The sequence below is a fragment of the Ambystoma mexicanum genome, chromosome 3p (genome assembly GCF_040938575.1).
Source record: "Ambystoma mexicanum isolate Mex_15411 chromosome 3p, UKY_AmexF1_1, whole genome shotgun sequence".
In the NCBI taxonomy this organism is placed as follows: domain Eukaryota; kingdom Metazoa; phylum Chordata; class Amphibia; order Caudata; family Ambystomatidae; genus Ambystoma; species Ambystoma mexicanum.
In genome coordinates, this window is record NC_090925.1 from 154,828,424 (window position 1) to 154,843,861 (window position 15,438).

At 46.4% G+C, this 15,438-nt stretch overlaps 1 protein-coding gene across 3 annotated transcripts in view; it reads right to left on the bottom strand.

The window, feature by feature from the left end:
- LOC138580186 (C-type lectin domain family 2 member L-like) overlaps nucleotides 1-15,438 on the bottom strand; it is a 517,651-nt gene that overhangs the window by 223,342 nt on the left and 278,871 nt on the right. The window contains exon 5 of one of the 3 annotated variants that reach the window (XM_069650518.1): nucleotides 8,220-10,236. The exons of the other annotated variants lie outside the window; for them this stretch is intronic. Coding sequence (XP_069506619.1) covers nucleotides 10,125-10,236 — 112 coding nt within the window. The 3' untranslated portion in view covers nucleotides 8,220-10,124. Of the gene's footprint in view, nucleotides 1-8,219; nucleotides 10,237-15,438 lie in introns of those variants that run through there. 3 annotated transcript variants of the gene reach the window in all.

Genomic DNA, 15,438 nt, shown 5'->3' on the forward strand with positions numbered 1-15,438 from the left:
CTCTCTGCAATCAGCCAGGATATCATACCCTCCAAACTCTAGTGCTGCAGGAGCCAGGCCTGCAAGTTCAGCGACTGTGGGTCGTGATGGAGAATGGCGCCTCCTTCCCTGGAGAGCAGATCCGCGTCCGCCCGCAGCTTGACTAGTGGGGACGTTGACAAGTCCAGAAGGTCCGGGAACCAGATCTGCCTCGGCCACGCCGGTGCGATGAGGATCATCCTGCACCTGGACTTCTTGAGCTGGTTGATGAGGCGAAGCAGCAACGGCAACGGAGGGAACGCGTATAGAAACAGGCCGTCCCAACGGAACGAGAAAGCATCGCCCATGCTCCTCTGCTGTGGGAACCTGCTGGTGAACCTCTGGCACTTGGAGTTCGTCGCCGTCGCGAACAGGTCGATCTGGGTTTTGCCCCATCGTTGGAAGAGTCGATCCACTTGGTCCTGGCGCAGTTCCCACTCGTGGCACGAGCGCAGCTCCCTGCTGAGCGAGTCCGCAATGGTGTTTTTTATTCCTGCCAGGTGGAAGGGAACCAGAAACATCCCCTGGGCGACGGCCCAGTGCCACAGATCCTGGGCCTCCTTGGATAGGGCTGGGGATCTGGTGCCTCCTTGCTTCCGTATATAGAACATCGTGGTGGTGTTGTCGGTGAAGATCCTCACCACTTTGCCCTTGAGGGACGGAAGGATCGACTTGAGAGCCCAAAACACTGCTCAGAGCTCCAGAATGTTGATGTGGAGAGACCTCTCCGCCGGGAGCCAAAGGCCTCATGCGTGGTTGTCTCCGGTGTGGGCCCCCCAACCCTCTAGAGAGGCGTCCGTTGTCACCGTCTCCTGAAACGCCGGGATTTGAAATTCCGTGCCTGTCGTGAGGTGAGCACGGATGCCCCACCATAAGATCGCCCGATGGAACTCCTCGTCGAGAGGGATCCTGTCCTCGAAACAGCCCCTCGCTTGGAGCCAGCGGGCATCGAGAAACTCCTGTAGCGGACGAGTCCGGAGTCTGCAAAGGGGTACAAGGTAGATGCATGAGGACATCATCCCGGGGAGGGACTTGATGGACCTCACCCTGCCACATCCATGGCTAGCAGGCACCGCACCTTTCCCAGGATGGTCTTGGTCGTCTCCTCTGAAGGGAGGCCAATTGCCCCACTGTATCAAGCTTCGCTCCCAGAAACAGTGCTATCTGCAATGGAACCAGGTGGGATTTGGGGTAGTTGATGGCGAACCCCAGCTCCGTGAGCAACCGGACGGTCCTCGCCGTGTGTTCGACGGCGAGTTCCCTTGTCCTTGCCCGGATTAGCCAGTCGTCCAGGTAGGGGTAAATGTGGATCCCCTGCAGAAGCAGCCGCGCCGCCACTGGTGCCAGGCACTTGGTGAAAACCCTGGGTGCCGACTTTTATCCGAACGGTAGGGCCCTGAATTGGTAGTGGCGTCCCTGAACCACAAACCTGAGGAACTTTGTGTGCCTGTTTAGAATAGGGATGTGGAAGTAAGCATCCTCCAGGTCCAAAGACGATAGGAAGTCGCCTTCCTCCAGCTGTCCCAGCACGTGCTGGAGGGTGACCATCCTGAATTTCTGCACCTTGATGTACTTGTTTAAGCGGCGCAGGTCCAGGATGGGGCTCCAACCGCCTATCTTCTTCCTGACGAGGAAGTACCTTGAGTACACTCCGGAGACCCGGAGCGTTCTGGGGACAAGCTCGATGGCACCTTTCTTGAGCATCGCCCTTACCTCCAACAACAGTTGAGGGACGTGATTTTCCTTCCTGGCCACGGGAGGAATGCAAGGGCATTTCTTTTGGAATTCCAGCGAGTGCCTGTTGGCCAGGGTGTCCAACACCCAACGGTCAGTGGAGATGGACTCCCACACGCCGACGAACTTCGTCAGCCGGTCTCCCACCGGGGTGCTTCGGTGGGGGCCCCCGACAACACGGCCGGGTCATTCTTGCTTGGAGGTGGCCTTGCCGCCTTGGCCTCCTTGGCGACAATGGCGGTAACCCCCCTGTCTGCCTCCAGAGCTCCGAAAGGGCCGTCGCTGCTGAAGCACCCCAAGGGCCCGGGCCGTCTCCGAATCGGTCTTGATGGCCTGTAGAGACTCATCCACTGCCTTACCAAAGAGGTTGTTGCCGTCGAACGGCATGCGGCATGTCCAACACTCTGGTATGGACGTCCTGGCAAAAGTCTGTCGCCTTGAGCCATCCTCGTCGTCGGAGGCAAACTCTGTTGCCCAGTTGGCGAAATCCGGTATCGGCAATGTCCATTGCCACCGTAATGGCGTGATCCGACGCCACCTCGCCCTCCTGCAGAATCTCTAGGGCCTCTGCCCTTTTGTCATCCGGCTGGAAATCTAGCAGGGGAGCTATCTTGAACCAGAGCTCCCTGTCGTAGCGGGCCACGATCGCAAAGGCATTGGCCGCCTTAATCGTCGCCGCAGACAAGATGACTCGTCGTCCCATAGAGTCCAACTTCTTACCCTTGCTGTCCGGCGGGGAGGTGGAAGTTGAAGCCGCCGCGCCCGCTGCCTTCTTCTTAGCCGCTGCCGAGACGACCGAGTCCGGCGTGGGCTGGGCCCTGAGGCACAAGGGGGCAGCATCGGGGACTCGGTACTTCTTCTCGTACCTGTCCCTCTTGGCGGGTGTCGTGGCAGGGTTCTTGAGGACAGCAAGCCCCTCGTCCCAGATGTCATCGAGTAAAGGCAGCGCAAGGACCGTCTTCCTCTTAGCCTCTCGTCGCTGGTACAGAAACCCCTCCTTTTTCTGTTCTTCAGGGCAGAGCTGGAAGAGCTCGGATGCCCTGGTTATCATGGCGTGGAAAGAGCTAACCTCGTCGGCTGGGGACGCCTGCGGGGGAGGCGACGACGGGATGTCCGCTGTGTCATCGTCGCCATCGTTGTCCGTCCCCGTCGCCGTATCCTCTCCCGGCAACGGGGATGAGGGGTCCGCCGGTCTCGCAAGCACGAAGAGCGGAGCAGGCTGGGATCTCCTCCGCTTGTTCGGAGGGCTTCCCGACGGGCCTGGTTCTGGCTCCTCCGTCGGAGTGTGTGGTAATCTCGTCCTTATCTCGGTACATAAGGATTGGATTGCCAACAAAATGGCCGCCGAGCTATCCTGGGGCTCGGGCAATGGCTGCGACGGACGGGATGGCCGTTCCCGTGGGCCCTGTTCGTCGTCCTCGATCACGTCAGAAGGGACCATCCCCTGGGATCGAACCTCCTCGAACCTCTCATTGAGGTTTATGAACCTCTCGTTGAGGCCTATGGAGCTTTCGTTGAGGTCCCTCTCGGTCTCCACCAGTTCCTCATCAGAGGCTGATTTCGAGTCTAACGGCCACCGCCCCCCCTCTTTTTCAGCAAGGGGCTTCACGGGGGTCTTAGCGATGGGCTGGAAAGAGGATTCCCTCCACGGTGGCAGGGATACTCTGGGCCCAGAGGCCGTTTCCATTGGCGTAGTTTCAGCCTGCTCCGCCGGGGTTGCAGAGACCACTTCGGTAGAGGCCTTAGCCTGGTGGATCAAGGCCCTCACCACCTTAGGTGCGTCATGGGCCTTCGCCTTGGGGGGAGGGTCAACGCCTCGCTCCCCCTTCGAGATCAACCGGGTCCGCTCCAGCAGCCTACCCGGGTTCTCGGACTTCCTCTTCCCCGACCCAGAGCACTGGCTCGTGGTCGAACGTGCAGGGGAAGTAGCGCCCTGCTTGGCAACCGAAGAGCCCGACCTTTCGGCGCTCCCGGAGCCCGCGGACTCGCAGTGCTTGGCCTTCTGTTGGGCCCCCATCGCCGGGGCACCCTCAAAGGACTTAGAAGCCCGCTCAGACTTCTTCTTCGCCTTCTCACTTGCTGTGCCCTTCTCCAGCCAGGTGGCGAGGCGGGAACCACGATCTTGTTTGGTCCGTTCCGAAACGTTCTTGCAGAACGCACAGTCCTTCTCCACGTGCGTCTTGTCCCCATGGAGGCAGTAGAGAAATCACAAATGCTCGTCCTCCTTGAAAACGTTATATAATCCACATCCAGGGCAGTTCCTGAATGGCTTGGATCCGGGCGTCTAGCTCCCTTTGTCATGGGCCATGTCTTGAGGTAGGCCGCAGATCTTCCAGAATCCTCCAAGAAGTGTAAACTTGACGAAAACTTCACCCTTGAGGGGCGTAGAAGAATTCCGAAACGGGTCCCCGTTATCGGAAGTAGAAACGGTGGAGCTTTTGAGGCTCGATTAAACCGAAAAAATGAGAAATTCTCCTGAAAAAACGTGAAAACGCAGTAAAAAAACTCGAGAGCTAAACACGAGGACTCCCAACACTTGAGCGTGCGGTAAAAATCTGAGGATGGCTGCCAGAGGCGGGGCTTAGGGAGAGGGCAGTCATTGGCTGGGGGCAGTATGACCCAGAGATCAGTGATTGGTTACTACTAAGAAAGACAGATCAGAAACGAAACTGATACTGATTTTTTCTTTACCGAGGATTCCCAGCCTGACGACGGGGAATATTCACGAGCATGTGAATCCATGCCAGACCCCATGCTGGAGAATATCTAAAAGTAAAATGATAAGATAATATGACATTCATCAATAGTGTTAGAATACATAAAGTGGATTATCAAATTAAACAATTTAAACAGTTAAAACTGAACAGCAGTAATCAATACAAAACTAATAGCGACTCAGCAGTTTAACAGCAGGTGTTGAGATATTAAAATATTGAAATCAGGGTCACCATATCCTCATCACCTTATGTGCCCCCATTTAGCCGGAGCGCAAGCACATTATAGTGCATTCTCATTTCCTTCTTCGTATACCTCAATTAAATGCGTTTACACCACCTTCCATATTCTGTACAGAGCAATGTACAACCCCCTATTTAAAGTATTTAAACATTTCTTCCAGAATGACAGATCCTTAATGGTATCAAGTTGGTATACAAATTTTCTCAGATGTTTCATGTATACAGGGCCCAATCTTACACATTCTGTCAAAACATGTTTGCCTGACTCAATGTGTGCCTTATTTAGGCACATACCTCAGAAATGTTCCTGTTCCTGCAGAGCCAGTGAAGGGCCCAAAACTGTCAACACCGGAAGCCTATTAATACGCAATAGCAGAATAAATCTCCTAAATTTAATTGAAGGAGATTAAACTAAATAGGGTTGCATCTTCTTAAAGGCGTATAACATACCAGACACAAAGGTATAACTTTTTAGCAAACTCAAATGTACAAGATTTCTGTTCCAATCCCACAGGTCTATGCATCTTTCAAAGCGTCGCCAGAGATTGAGATAATCTTCTCCCCATTTGGGGGTCCATTCAATATCTTTAAATAAAGAATTCATACTCCTACTAAAGCTGGATTTCATTTCCGATCTCCATTCTAAATTTCCTAGACTTTGTAGGAGAGGATTAGATGGTCCATTCATCATTTTTATGTACATGATAGCTTTCTTCTTCAGGACCAAATATTTGAGTGAATCTATGCCCAGTTTGAGCCTCAATATAGCCATAGGGACACATTTATGCAAACCCAGTAGTTTCCTCCAAAATGTGCCCTCAATCAACTGGAGCCACTTTAAATCGATATCTTCCAGGCTCTCCAGGCCATGAATGATAGCCGGAACAAGACACTGTAAATACAATTGCTTATACCAGCCAGCGAATATACAGCCCTTTTTCTAGTGATCTGTCCAATAAGCGCCGTCAACTCTGCAGCCTTCCTAGTACAGACTTCAACACACATTTTAAAGCCCGGTCCAGCCTCAAATTCAACCCCAAAAATGTATACTGCGAAGTATAGACAATCTCAATGTTCTGTACCAGCAGCCAGCATATAAATTGTGTTTTTGCTCTATTAATAACAAGCCCATTCTTATCTGCATAGGCTCACAGAACGTTTGCTATGCGTTGGATGCCACTGAAAGTATCATCCAGGAGCACTAGATCATCTGCGCTTGCCAGGACCATACAATGCATGGTTCCATGTCATTTCACCGCAGGATGTTTTTTCGCAGGTTTTTTACTGCAAATCGTTTAACTAAAAAACCCATCAAATTTTTGTAACATTATTTGTGTGGGGGATCCCCCAAGCACCCCCATTCACTTTAATTTTGTATCTATTCCCAAATACCCACACCCCATATTTATATTCATAATTTTCTAACCCCACTAATAAATTAGATATTTTTTGTTCGTTAAAAAATTTGCTGTAAAAAACCCAGCGAAAAAAAACCTGCGATGAAAGGACGTTGTACCCAATACATGTCATCTATTTTAGGAAGACAGCCTCTTATCTGGGACAAAGACAGGGGAAGGTCTGAGACAGAGATTATAAAAAAAGCAGTGCTGTGTCACAGCCCTGATTGACACTGCAGTTTTGAATAACAGGCCTTGTTATCGCCCCACCATTATCCAGTCTCTGACACACAGTTTTGTTTCTATGTAGTAACTTTAGGTAGTAGAGTATCCCCACTGGGCAGCCTAATAAACCAAATTTATGCCAAAGCAAATTCTTCCTCACTGTGTCGAATGCTGCTTTAAAGTCGATAAACATGGCATATAGAGGGGGATTATTTGGGCCTTGTGCTTGTTTAACTAAGGAATCCATGAGGCGCACATTATGCACAGTTGAATCGTTAGGACGAAATCCACTCTGATATCAACCCATTTTTGTAATTCCCTGAGAAGGAATGAAGCAAAAAGATTCCCAGTAGAGTCCAGCATAGATAATCGGTGGTTACCAGGATCCAAGGCAGAGCCTTTTTTCAATATTGGAACGTGTATAGCAGTCTGCCAAGAAATGGGGATTGTGCCAAACTACTATTTAAGAGTTTTGAGATGGATCTGTCCTCTGTTCACCAAGACAAATTGTGAAAAGTTGGTTCGATCCATCATTCTACCCCAGCTCAATTACTGCAACTCACTGCTTGGTGGAGCAGCAAGGAATGTATGAACAAGCTTCAAAAGCTTCAAAATGATTCTGTACACATAGTGTACAACATTGCACATAGAGACCCGGTATCTACAGCCCGCAGGGAACTTCATGGGCTCCCTGTGGTAGCTAGAGTACAGTTTGAAATACTCACATTAGGTCTTAAGTGTCTGTTTAGGACAGCACCATGCTAACTGAAGGAGAAACTTACATTCTATGAGCCATTTAGAGGTCCTCTGGTATACACATCCCAATTGTCCACCGGTCCAAGAGAACTCGGGGGGTGGAGGGGAATGGGCGGTCCTTTCCTACTCTAATCGCACAGGCCTGGAATGAGCTCCCAGAGCATCTGTGGAAAGAAAATAATCATCTCACCTTCAGGAAACCTCTGAAAACTAGATTATTTGCCTAGGCAGGCTTTCGTATTGAACTTTCTGTCTTGTTTTCTTTCTGTGCTCGTTTTTATTGTTCAATGTATTGCCTGGGTGGGCTTTGGCGCTCTAGAAATACTTAGAAATAGAAATTGTTTTCTTTCCTCATGGAATTGGAGTACCTCACGCTCCTGCATGAGTTGCTTGTAGTGGGTTCCACTTGCTCAGGCAATCAATCATACGTTTTTAAAGATGATACAATGCTGGGCATGCTCGGCCTATAAAGATGACACAGTACTGGGCATGCTCAGCCTGTAATGATGACACTGTGCTGGACATGCTCAGCCAATAAAGATGACACAGTGCTGGGCATGCTCAGCCTATAAAGATGTCACAATGCTGGGCATGATCGGCCTATAAAGATGACAGTGCTGGGCATGCTCAGCCTATAAAGATGCCAGTGCTGGGCATGCTCGGCCTATACAGATGTCACAGTGCTGGGCATGCTCGGCCTATAAAGATGACAGTGTTGGGCATGCTCAGCCTATAAAGATGACTTGATGCTGGGCATGCTCGGCCTATACAGATGTCACAGTGCTGGGCATGCTTGGCCTATAAAGATGACAGTGTTGGGCATGCTCAGCCTATAAAGATGACTTGATGCTGGGCATGCTCGGCCTATAAAGATGACACAGTGCTGTGCATGCTCAGCCTATAAAGAGGACTTGATGCTGGGCATGCTCGGCCTATAAAGATGCCATAATGTACAAAGAAAATGTTGAGGACTCTTAAACCTCTGTGCCCTATTTAATCCATAGGGTTTTGGTGGTGTTGCATAGGTGTGAAAAAGATGGAGTTCCACAGCTCCATATGCAATGATTTTAATAGGGGTTTGCACACAGGCTTATGTGCCACTATATATTCAAGAAAAACACAATACAAGTAATAGGTTAAAACTTATTCACATTTTTAATGTATGTTCATAAGGATTGAGCCCTTTCTGAGACACGTGTTTCGGCATCTCTTGTGCCTTTTTCAAATCAGGGCTTTTAAGTGCACCAAAATAAAATTGACATATGAAATAATGCATGCATTACAGTGGTCAATGACATGTGAAATAAACATGATCCCAAAGGGAATGTGCACTAGTATGTACAGATACACAGAGATGATGGAGTGTGGACCAGGGTGGATGAGTTGGGTGAAGAGGAAAAAGGCAGAGAAAAAGAAAACAATAATATTGTGAATACATGTTTAAGGAATGTCCACACCATTGTCCAATATTCTACAAAAGAACTGTTCTATTTCTCAAATATTCGTTACCAGTGTTTAATTAGATGGTAAATGTTGGTCTCTTGTCCAATTGCCTACATTGTCACTTTACAACTCATACTTGTAAGATTCACAAACAAACGATTAAGTATATGAACATAAAGCTCAAAAGGGGTTCTATGTAAACCTAATTAAAATGAAACTAACTTATTTGCTGTTCATCTATCAGGTACCATTGGTCATTTAGGTTTTAATTATCTTTGAAGAACATTTTTGGGTGGTGAGCCACCTCTTACCATTACTTATCACAAATGTCCTCCCATGTCACTGGTTAAATCCGCTAGGGAACAGGAAACCCCTTACCACTAGCCCAACCCAGAGAGGAGAAACAGAATAAGCAGCCACTTGCGGAACGGAACCAGAAGTAGCTGAACCGGGATAGAGACCCCACTAACCCAACCCTCAATTTTCTCCATACTTAACACACACAAAACTCACACAACCATTTCTCTCCCAGCAATCTGCACGCACTTTACCAAGACGCATCAACACATAGACAGCACCCACAGCACACGAGGCCTCACCCGATTCGATACTTGCACCAAAGCCCAGCACCCGGTGTATACCGAGCTGGAGCCGCCAACAGCACACCACCTCTCCCACTCTCCTACTCCCCTCCTCCCAACTAATCCTACCCGCCCCCCTTGTTTACAGATCCACCAGAGCGCCTGGGGACCAATTCCGTTGGTGACGGTGCGCTATATAAGTACCTTTAACATAACATATTTGTAGGTGTGCAAAACTAGCTCCCAGAGAGCAATGTACATACCACACACCAATATGAACAGCCACATTTTTTTAATAGAGATTGCATTTGACAAGCACTGGCAAAACCTATATGTCTGGTTTTGTAAATGCGGGTGTAAGGGCCAGATTTAGAAATCGTTTTTGAAGGGGACTTTCCCATTGAAAAATACTTTTGTAAATCAGGCATAAGACTTTTTGCTTTTTTTTCCAATTCATGGGAAACAAGATATCTTACAAGACATCTTACTCGCTACACTGAAACAGTCAGACCTGTTGGCTTTGCCAATGCTTGGTTTATGACCTAAGCTAATTTTGTCTATTTCCCCCATGGGAAATATTGCTTCTGAATTCACAACAAAGAACATAATTCTATTATAACGACGGTGACATTTATGAAACAAGCGTTTCTACATTTCATCCGACTGACATAATACAAAAAAGGTTATACAACACACCCAGAGGGCCCCTTTCCCTTTTACAAGTCTCGGGGCCTTCTGATTGGATCTGTGGATTTCCTTGTCTCATTCACCTGCAAATGATGATGCAGGCCTCCCCCTGTTCACACTCTCTTTTCTTCTCCCGACTGCAGGGATTCCAAGGGCAGGTTGACTTTTCTGAGTGTTTTTCCATTGGAGAACACTTCTATGAATGGACACACAGTAAAGAGTACTCGAAATGTTCGGGGAAAGACAGATTTCCCATTTCAGGGACGTGTTGGTTCCCACCAAGGGAGACACATCTGCATCATCCTCCGACTTCCAGCTGAGCTCCTTCAGATTTGCGGCTTCTTGGTACAAATGAATGGTCTTATCAGTGAGCATCCTGACACACGCAGGGCCTTGGATCCCATGTAGACACACTCGCCTTCATCTGCTATTGCACATCTGGAAAGAGAAACACACTGGATCACAAAGGGGACACACACAACCTCACGACTATTGTTAGCATCGGAGAGCCTAACACACAGCTAAAGGGACTGGTATATAATGGGAATCAGTGCTGTTATTGGGAGGAGATCTAAAAGGTTTAGGCATTCATGGCTCTTGATTGGATGTGAATTATTTATAAGCTCTAGAGAGATCTAAAAGCAGTGGCGGGCCAGTGTTGGTACAGGGGAAAAGGAGAGCTCCCCCAGAGCTAAAAATAGCCTTATACACGTGCATATACACATATAACTAAAATAAAATAAAATCTAAAAATACCTCAAGCAGTACTAATGAAATGACAAAGCCACATAATAAAGAAAAACACTAGCAATAAGATAGTAATTAAGAGGTGTGAATCCAAACACAAATATTAAAATGTTCACATGTTGATAAGGGTTTGAAGCATCATGGGAATAAACCTGTGATGTCATTTTGTGGTCAGTGCTGTCTCACATCCTGGTGCCCCTGGATTCTTGATTTTCTGTAGTGCCAATAGCCAGATATGATGTGCCGCCGCGTAATTCTAATAGAGGCATCTGAGTAGATTAACCACCAAAATTGGTCCGATTGAATGCTGGCCCTTGTACTGCAAAATTCACCATTTCCCTTCAGGTGTGATGTAATCAGTTCTGGACATCCAGTTAGTATATGCCTTCAAGATTCAATGCTGAGTTTACATATGTGGCAAAGTCAGAGCTCCCGCTTAATTCCGACCCACACCACTGTGTTTTTTCGCGATTTTTTTTTCTCTAAAAAAACCCATCGAATTTTTTTTTGGGGGGGGGGAGGGGGGTTCACATCCAACCCCAATCCATTTTCAAAAAAATTAGTTGTTTTTTTCCGAAAAAATTTGCGGTAAAAAACCCAGCGAAAAACACATCCTGCGACGAAAGGACGTTGTACCGTTAAATCGTAGGTATGTAATAAAATGCCCCAGCAATGTGCTGCTGTACTTCGTTAGTTAACTCCAGGGACCACCAAGTACGTGACCCTGAGTGGCATATAAACAATACCATTTCCTAAGTGTAAGCGCAGCGACAGATTGCGATCTATCCCAGTTTACCGATGTAGTTTGAAGTAATTTGCTGAATAACACATTCTCATTCTCTTTAGGGAAGCATATTTCGATATCTGTCAGGTGCAGCTCTACAGTCTTGACCAGTTCTCTATATGCTAGGCTGTCCTGCTTACTACTCACATGTTGAGCCATTAAGGTCAGTAATGTGTCTTTATCATCTTCAATATTCAGACGCTGCCACCTTCCAAAGTGTAGATAATGAAGGTAGCCCCAACTTGAGGCGTAACGCGTCGACTGGTACCAATTTGGGGAGACCATGTCGCGTATCTTTATAAAAACATACTACGGGGTAGGATCTGATGGGCTGTCCGAGATAAAAATACAAATCGACAGCCTCCAGGTTTTCCACACCTGTATGCCTTGTAAAAGACAGGCTGCTGTGCTTGCTCCTGCCCAAGGTCATAACTTTGCTTTCACTTTGGTTTAACCTAAGGCCATTGCATCTTGCAAAACCATGCAGGGCATCAATCGATCTCTGCAGTCCCACATGAGTTTGGTCAATAAGGACTGGGTCATCAGCGTATGAGAACCATCCCAGCGACCTACCAGCTAATTTTGGGGGAAATGACAGCATTCATCTAGATGGGAGTTCAAGTCACATACGTACAAGTTGTATAGTGCAGGGGCGAGCACTGAGGGATATATTGACCCACTCAATAGTATTTCACCACATCACCAAGCTGCCTTTGCGCAAGAAAAAGAAATATGGCTGCGTTGGCTCTTGTGCGCACCAGGACCTCCAAACTGCGTTTTTGCAACAATCAAAACGATGGCTGCACCGTCCTGCCAAGCATACTTCAGGCAGGATGGAACAAGGGGACACACTGAAGGAGCGTGCCAGTGTGTTCTGAAACAAACGGAATGAAGTGAAAAGGCAGCACTGCTTTGCTGAAAACCCCAAATTCCCCTTCAAAATTAAACCTTTCACCCTTTAAAAATGCTGCTTTGACGCAAATTCCATCTGTTCATTCTGAAACCACTGTGATTAAAAAGGCCCTGTCATGCCCAGGATGTTTCACTGTGCTTCACCAAAACCAGGCATAATTCCTGAATGACAGGCCCAGTCAAACCAACTCTGAGAGAAATCAATAAGCAACCTCAATTTCACTCGCACGGGAATACCCATTTATTCCTTTCTAAAAGTATCCAGGTACAGCAAATCAAAGAGACTTTAACTCTCTGAGCCAGGTCAGTGTCAATGTATCTATGCTTCAGATAAAACTCCTGCATTTAAGGAAATGACTATAGCTGCAAAGACAGTGTGGAAATCTGGTGGAGCTGGCAAACCGAATTTAAAGAAAGAAATGCTAGCAGGTTAACACATGTGGAAAAATGGGCTTTTCTGACTGAAGAAAAAAAATTGCCTGTTTAAACATAAATTGTTGAATGAAAGCTTGCTTACTTAGCAATGTAAAGGGATTATGTTAGTGGTGATAGTACACACATAGGCCATCTTTCTTTCAGAGGTCTGTTTTAATTCAGGGCCCCAAAATAAGAAATTAAAGAGTTTAAAACACATGGGCTGAATTTGCAAGCTCTCAAAAAACAGTTATTCCAGTTGTCAACCCTGAAACTTTCCCATGAGGAAGGGAATCACACCATAAACTCTAAGCAGAGGCTAACAATCCACTGATAATTACAGGGTGGGAAAGAATCTAGTCTAGAGAAACCCACTGACAATGGGACTCCCAGGGCAAGGAAGTTGGAAGTGTGAAGGGGCAATAAAACCTCCAATCAAGATGAGAAATCTCCATCTTGCTTTGAAGGAAATGACAGTTGGCAGCAGTTGAAGAAAGAAAAAAGAAAAAAAATGATCACATGACAAGGGCTGCCATTTGTTTCAACAGACTATTTCATAAATAAAGTTTAAAGACTTATCTCTGCAGCAAGACTTTATAAAAATGTAAGTTTTACGCAGTGTAAAAGTGAATTTGTGGGCTTTCTTTTGAGACTTGGTAGAATTCATTGACATCTTGGGGACAGAAATGGCAAAACATGACAGATTACAGGAAAAGCATCCATGTTGCAAATGCACATGTTTGTACATATATCCCTTATGATAATCCACACCCATGGATAAAGTTCTAGAATTTTGAGTAACATAAATCCAATTGAAAAGTGCGAAAAACGGGCAGAAGGCAAAACAAGGTCTCACAGACTGGAGGAGTGGACTGCAATGTGCTGCACAAAATATGTAACCTGGGTATATAATTTTCTAAGAGATTGCAATTGGATAAATTTATGTTTGTGGCAAAATCAGATTTTAGTTCAAGTAACTGTGGGAGGTTTTTGGACATTGGAAAACCCACATCATAAATCTGACATCATTTTCCTGAAATCCAACCAACTGAGAGCGAGGCAGAGACTAGCACCCTTGTCCAATCCCTTTGTTAGGGGTGTGTTTAGTTAATCCTGCCCCAGTCATATACATTGGTGATGTCACTATGGATTATGAAATAAGAGTCCCTGACAAGACTCTGGACAGACACACTCTACCTGATATTCCTGCGCCAGCCTCCTGTTCCATCCATCCAGACTCCAGATCCCAACTACAAGGCCAAAACATTGCTGACCCTACTCCAGGGCCCACTGCAAAACCCCAAGCATTGCTGATCCTGTACCAGCAAGGCCTGAATTCTGAAAACCACTAAAATTCCCAAATATCCAAGGGGAAAGCTGTATTGTTTTTTGGAAGCATCCTGATTCCACCAACTGCATCCAGAGGTACCTGTACCATCCAACTGATAGTATCCAGTGACCAGGATTGCCAGTCCAGAAGTGCTAACCAGTGACCAGAACTGCCCAGCTGTTTGCCAGGCGCCCTGCCGTGTAGTGACCAGAAGCGTTACTGTCCAAAATCCCAAAACTAAAAAGTCGACTGCGAGTATCAATTCCCATCCCATCTAAACCCATAGCCTATCTTGTATGTGTCCTTATCCCAAGCCCTAAATCACCCTATCCTTATCCCGATACCTTGTTCAAACTGTCACAATCATTCTTTCAATCCTGCCCTTGATTCCTAGTGTTAGCGCCACGTTTCTCTTCATTTCTGTCTTGCATAGATCCTAAGACATTAGCGATATTGTGTTTAAATAAATTAATTTTCCCTTAAGAAAAGGGGTACACTGCGTGAAGGGTTACAAATGCAGGGTAACTTTAGATATTCAAGGGTGGCGTTCCTCTTTTCTTAGCCATTAAATCTAGTTTAAGTAAGATTTGCCTTTCAATTTTAAAACCGATCCTCTTTTCACTGCTCTATTTTCCTAAAAACGAACCTCACTCTACCGTTCATATCTCTCTCAATTTACCAGCTAGAGACCTAATTTCACGTCCATAGTGTACTTGTGATCTATAGCTATACCCCAACCAAATACCCGTTTGGGTAATTTCTGGCGGGAATTGCAAAGTTTGCAAAGTTTCCAATATGTCTTTTTGCTGCAATCTCTTTTAACCCTGCCACTCATTTTCGAACTGTATGCTTGTTGAAATCCATTCTTTGTGATTGTTAGTGTATTTGCATTGTGGCTTTAGTGAGGAATTATATTGGGTTTAAGGTTTTTAACACACATTCATTATTTATTTGTCCACTTCCGAGTGCCATTTCATCAACATTGCAAGGGGTTTAAAATCTGTCTTTCTCTCTTATTTGGGGAGGGTATGTCAGATTTGAATCCGGTTTCCTATTTGTCATTCCTGATTACCTGCTGCTTCGGTTTATCCACACAGAATTGATTATTTGTGGGTTGAGGGAACATTGCAGGGGGAAATTCTAACTGAAGTGCTATCTTACCTAAACCAAAAGTGCTCCTATTCTGCTGTGCTGTGTATATATTCCACTAGTAAGTTAAACCCAGTGCATTGCTCACCTTCTCATTGTTATTATCACTCCATTGGCGATTGCTGCCCCATTTTAAAAAGTATATGATTTCTTTTGAATTTTTAAATAAATAAAGATTATATTTTACCAACCAGCCTGGTTCATGGTCCATTGTGATCCGGGGTATTTGAAAAGGGGGTGTGATATGAGTGGTGTACCATCTCAATATTGAATCAAAATAAAAAGATAAGCATTTCAGTTGTGC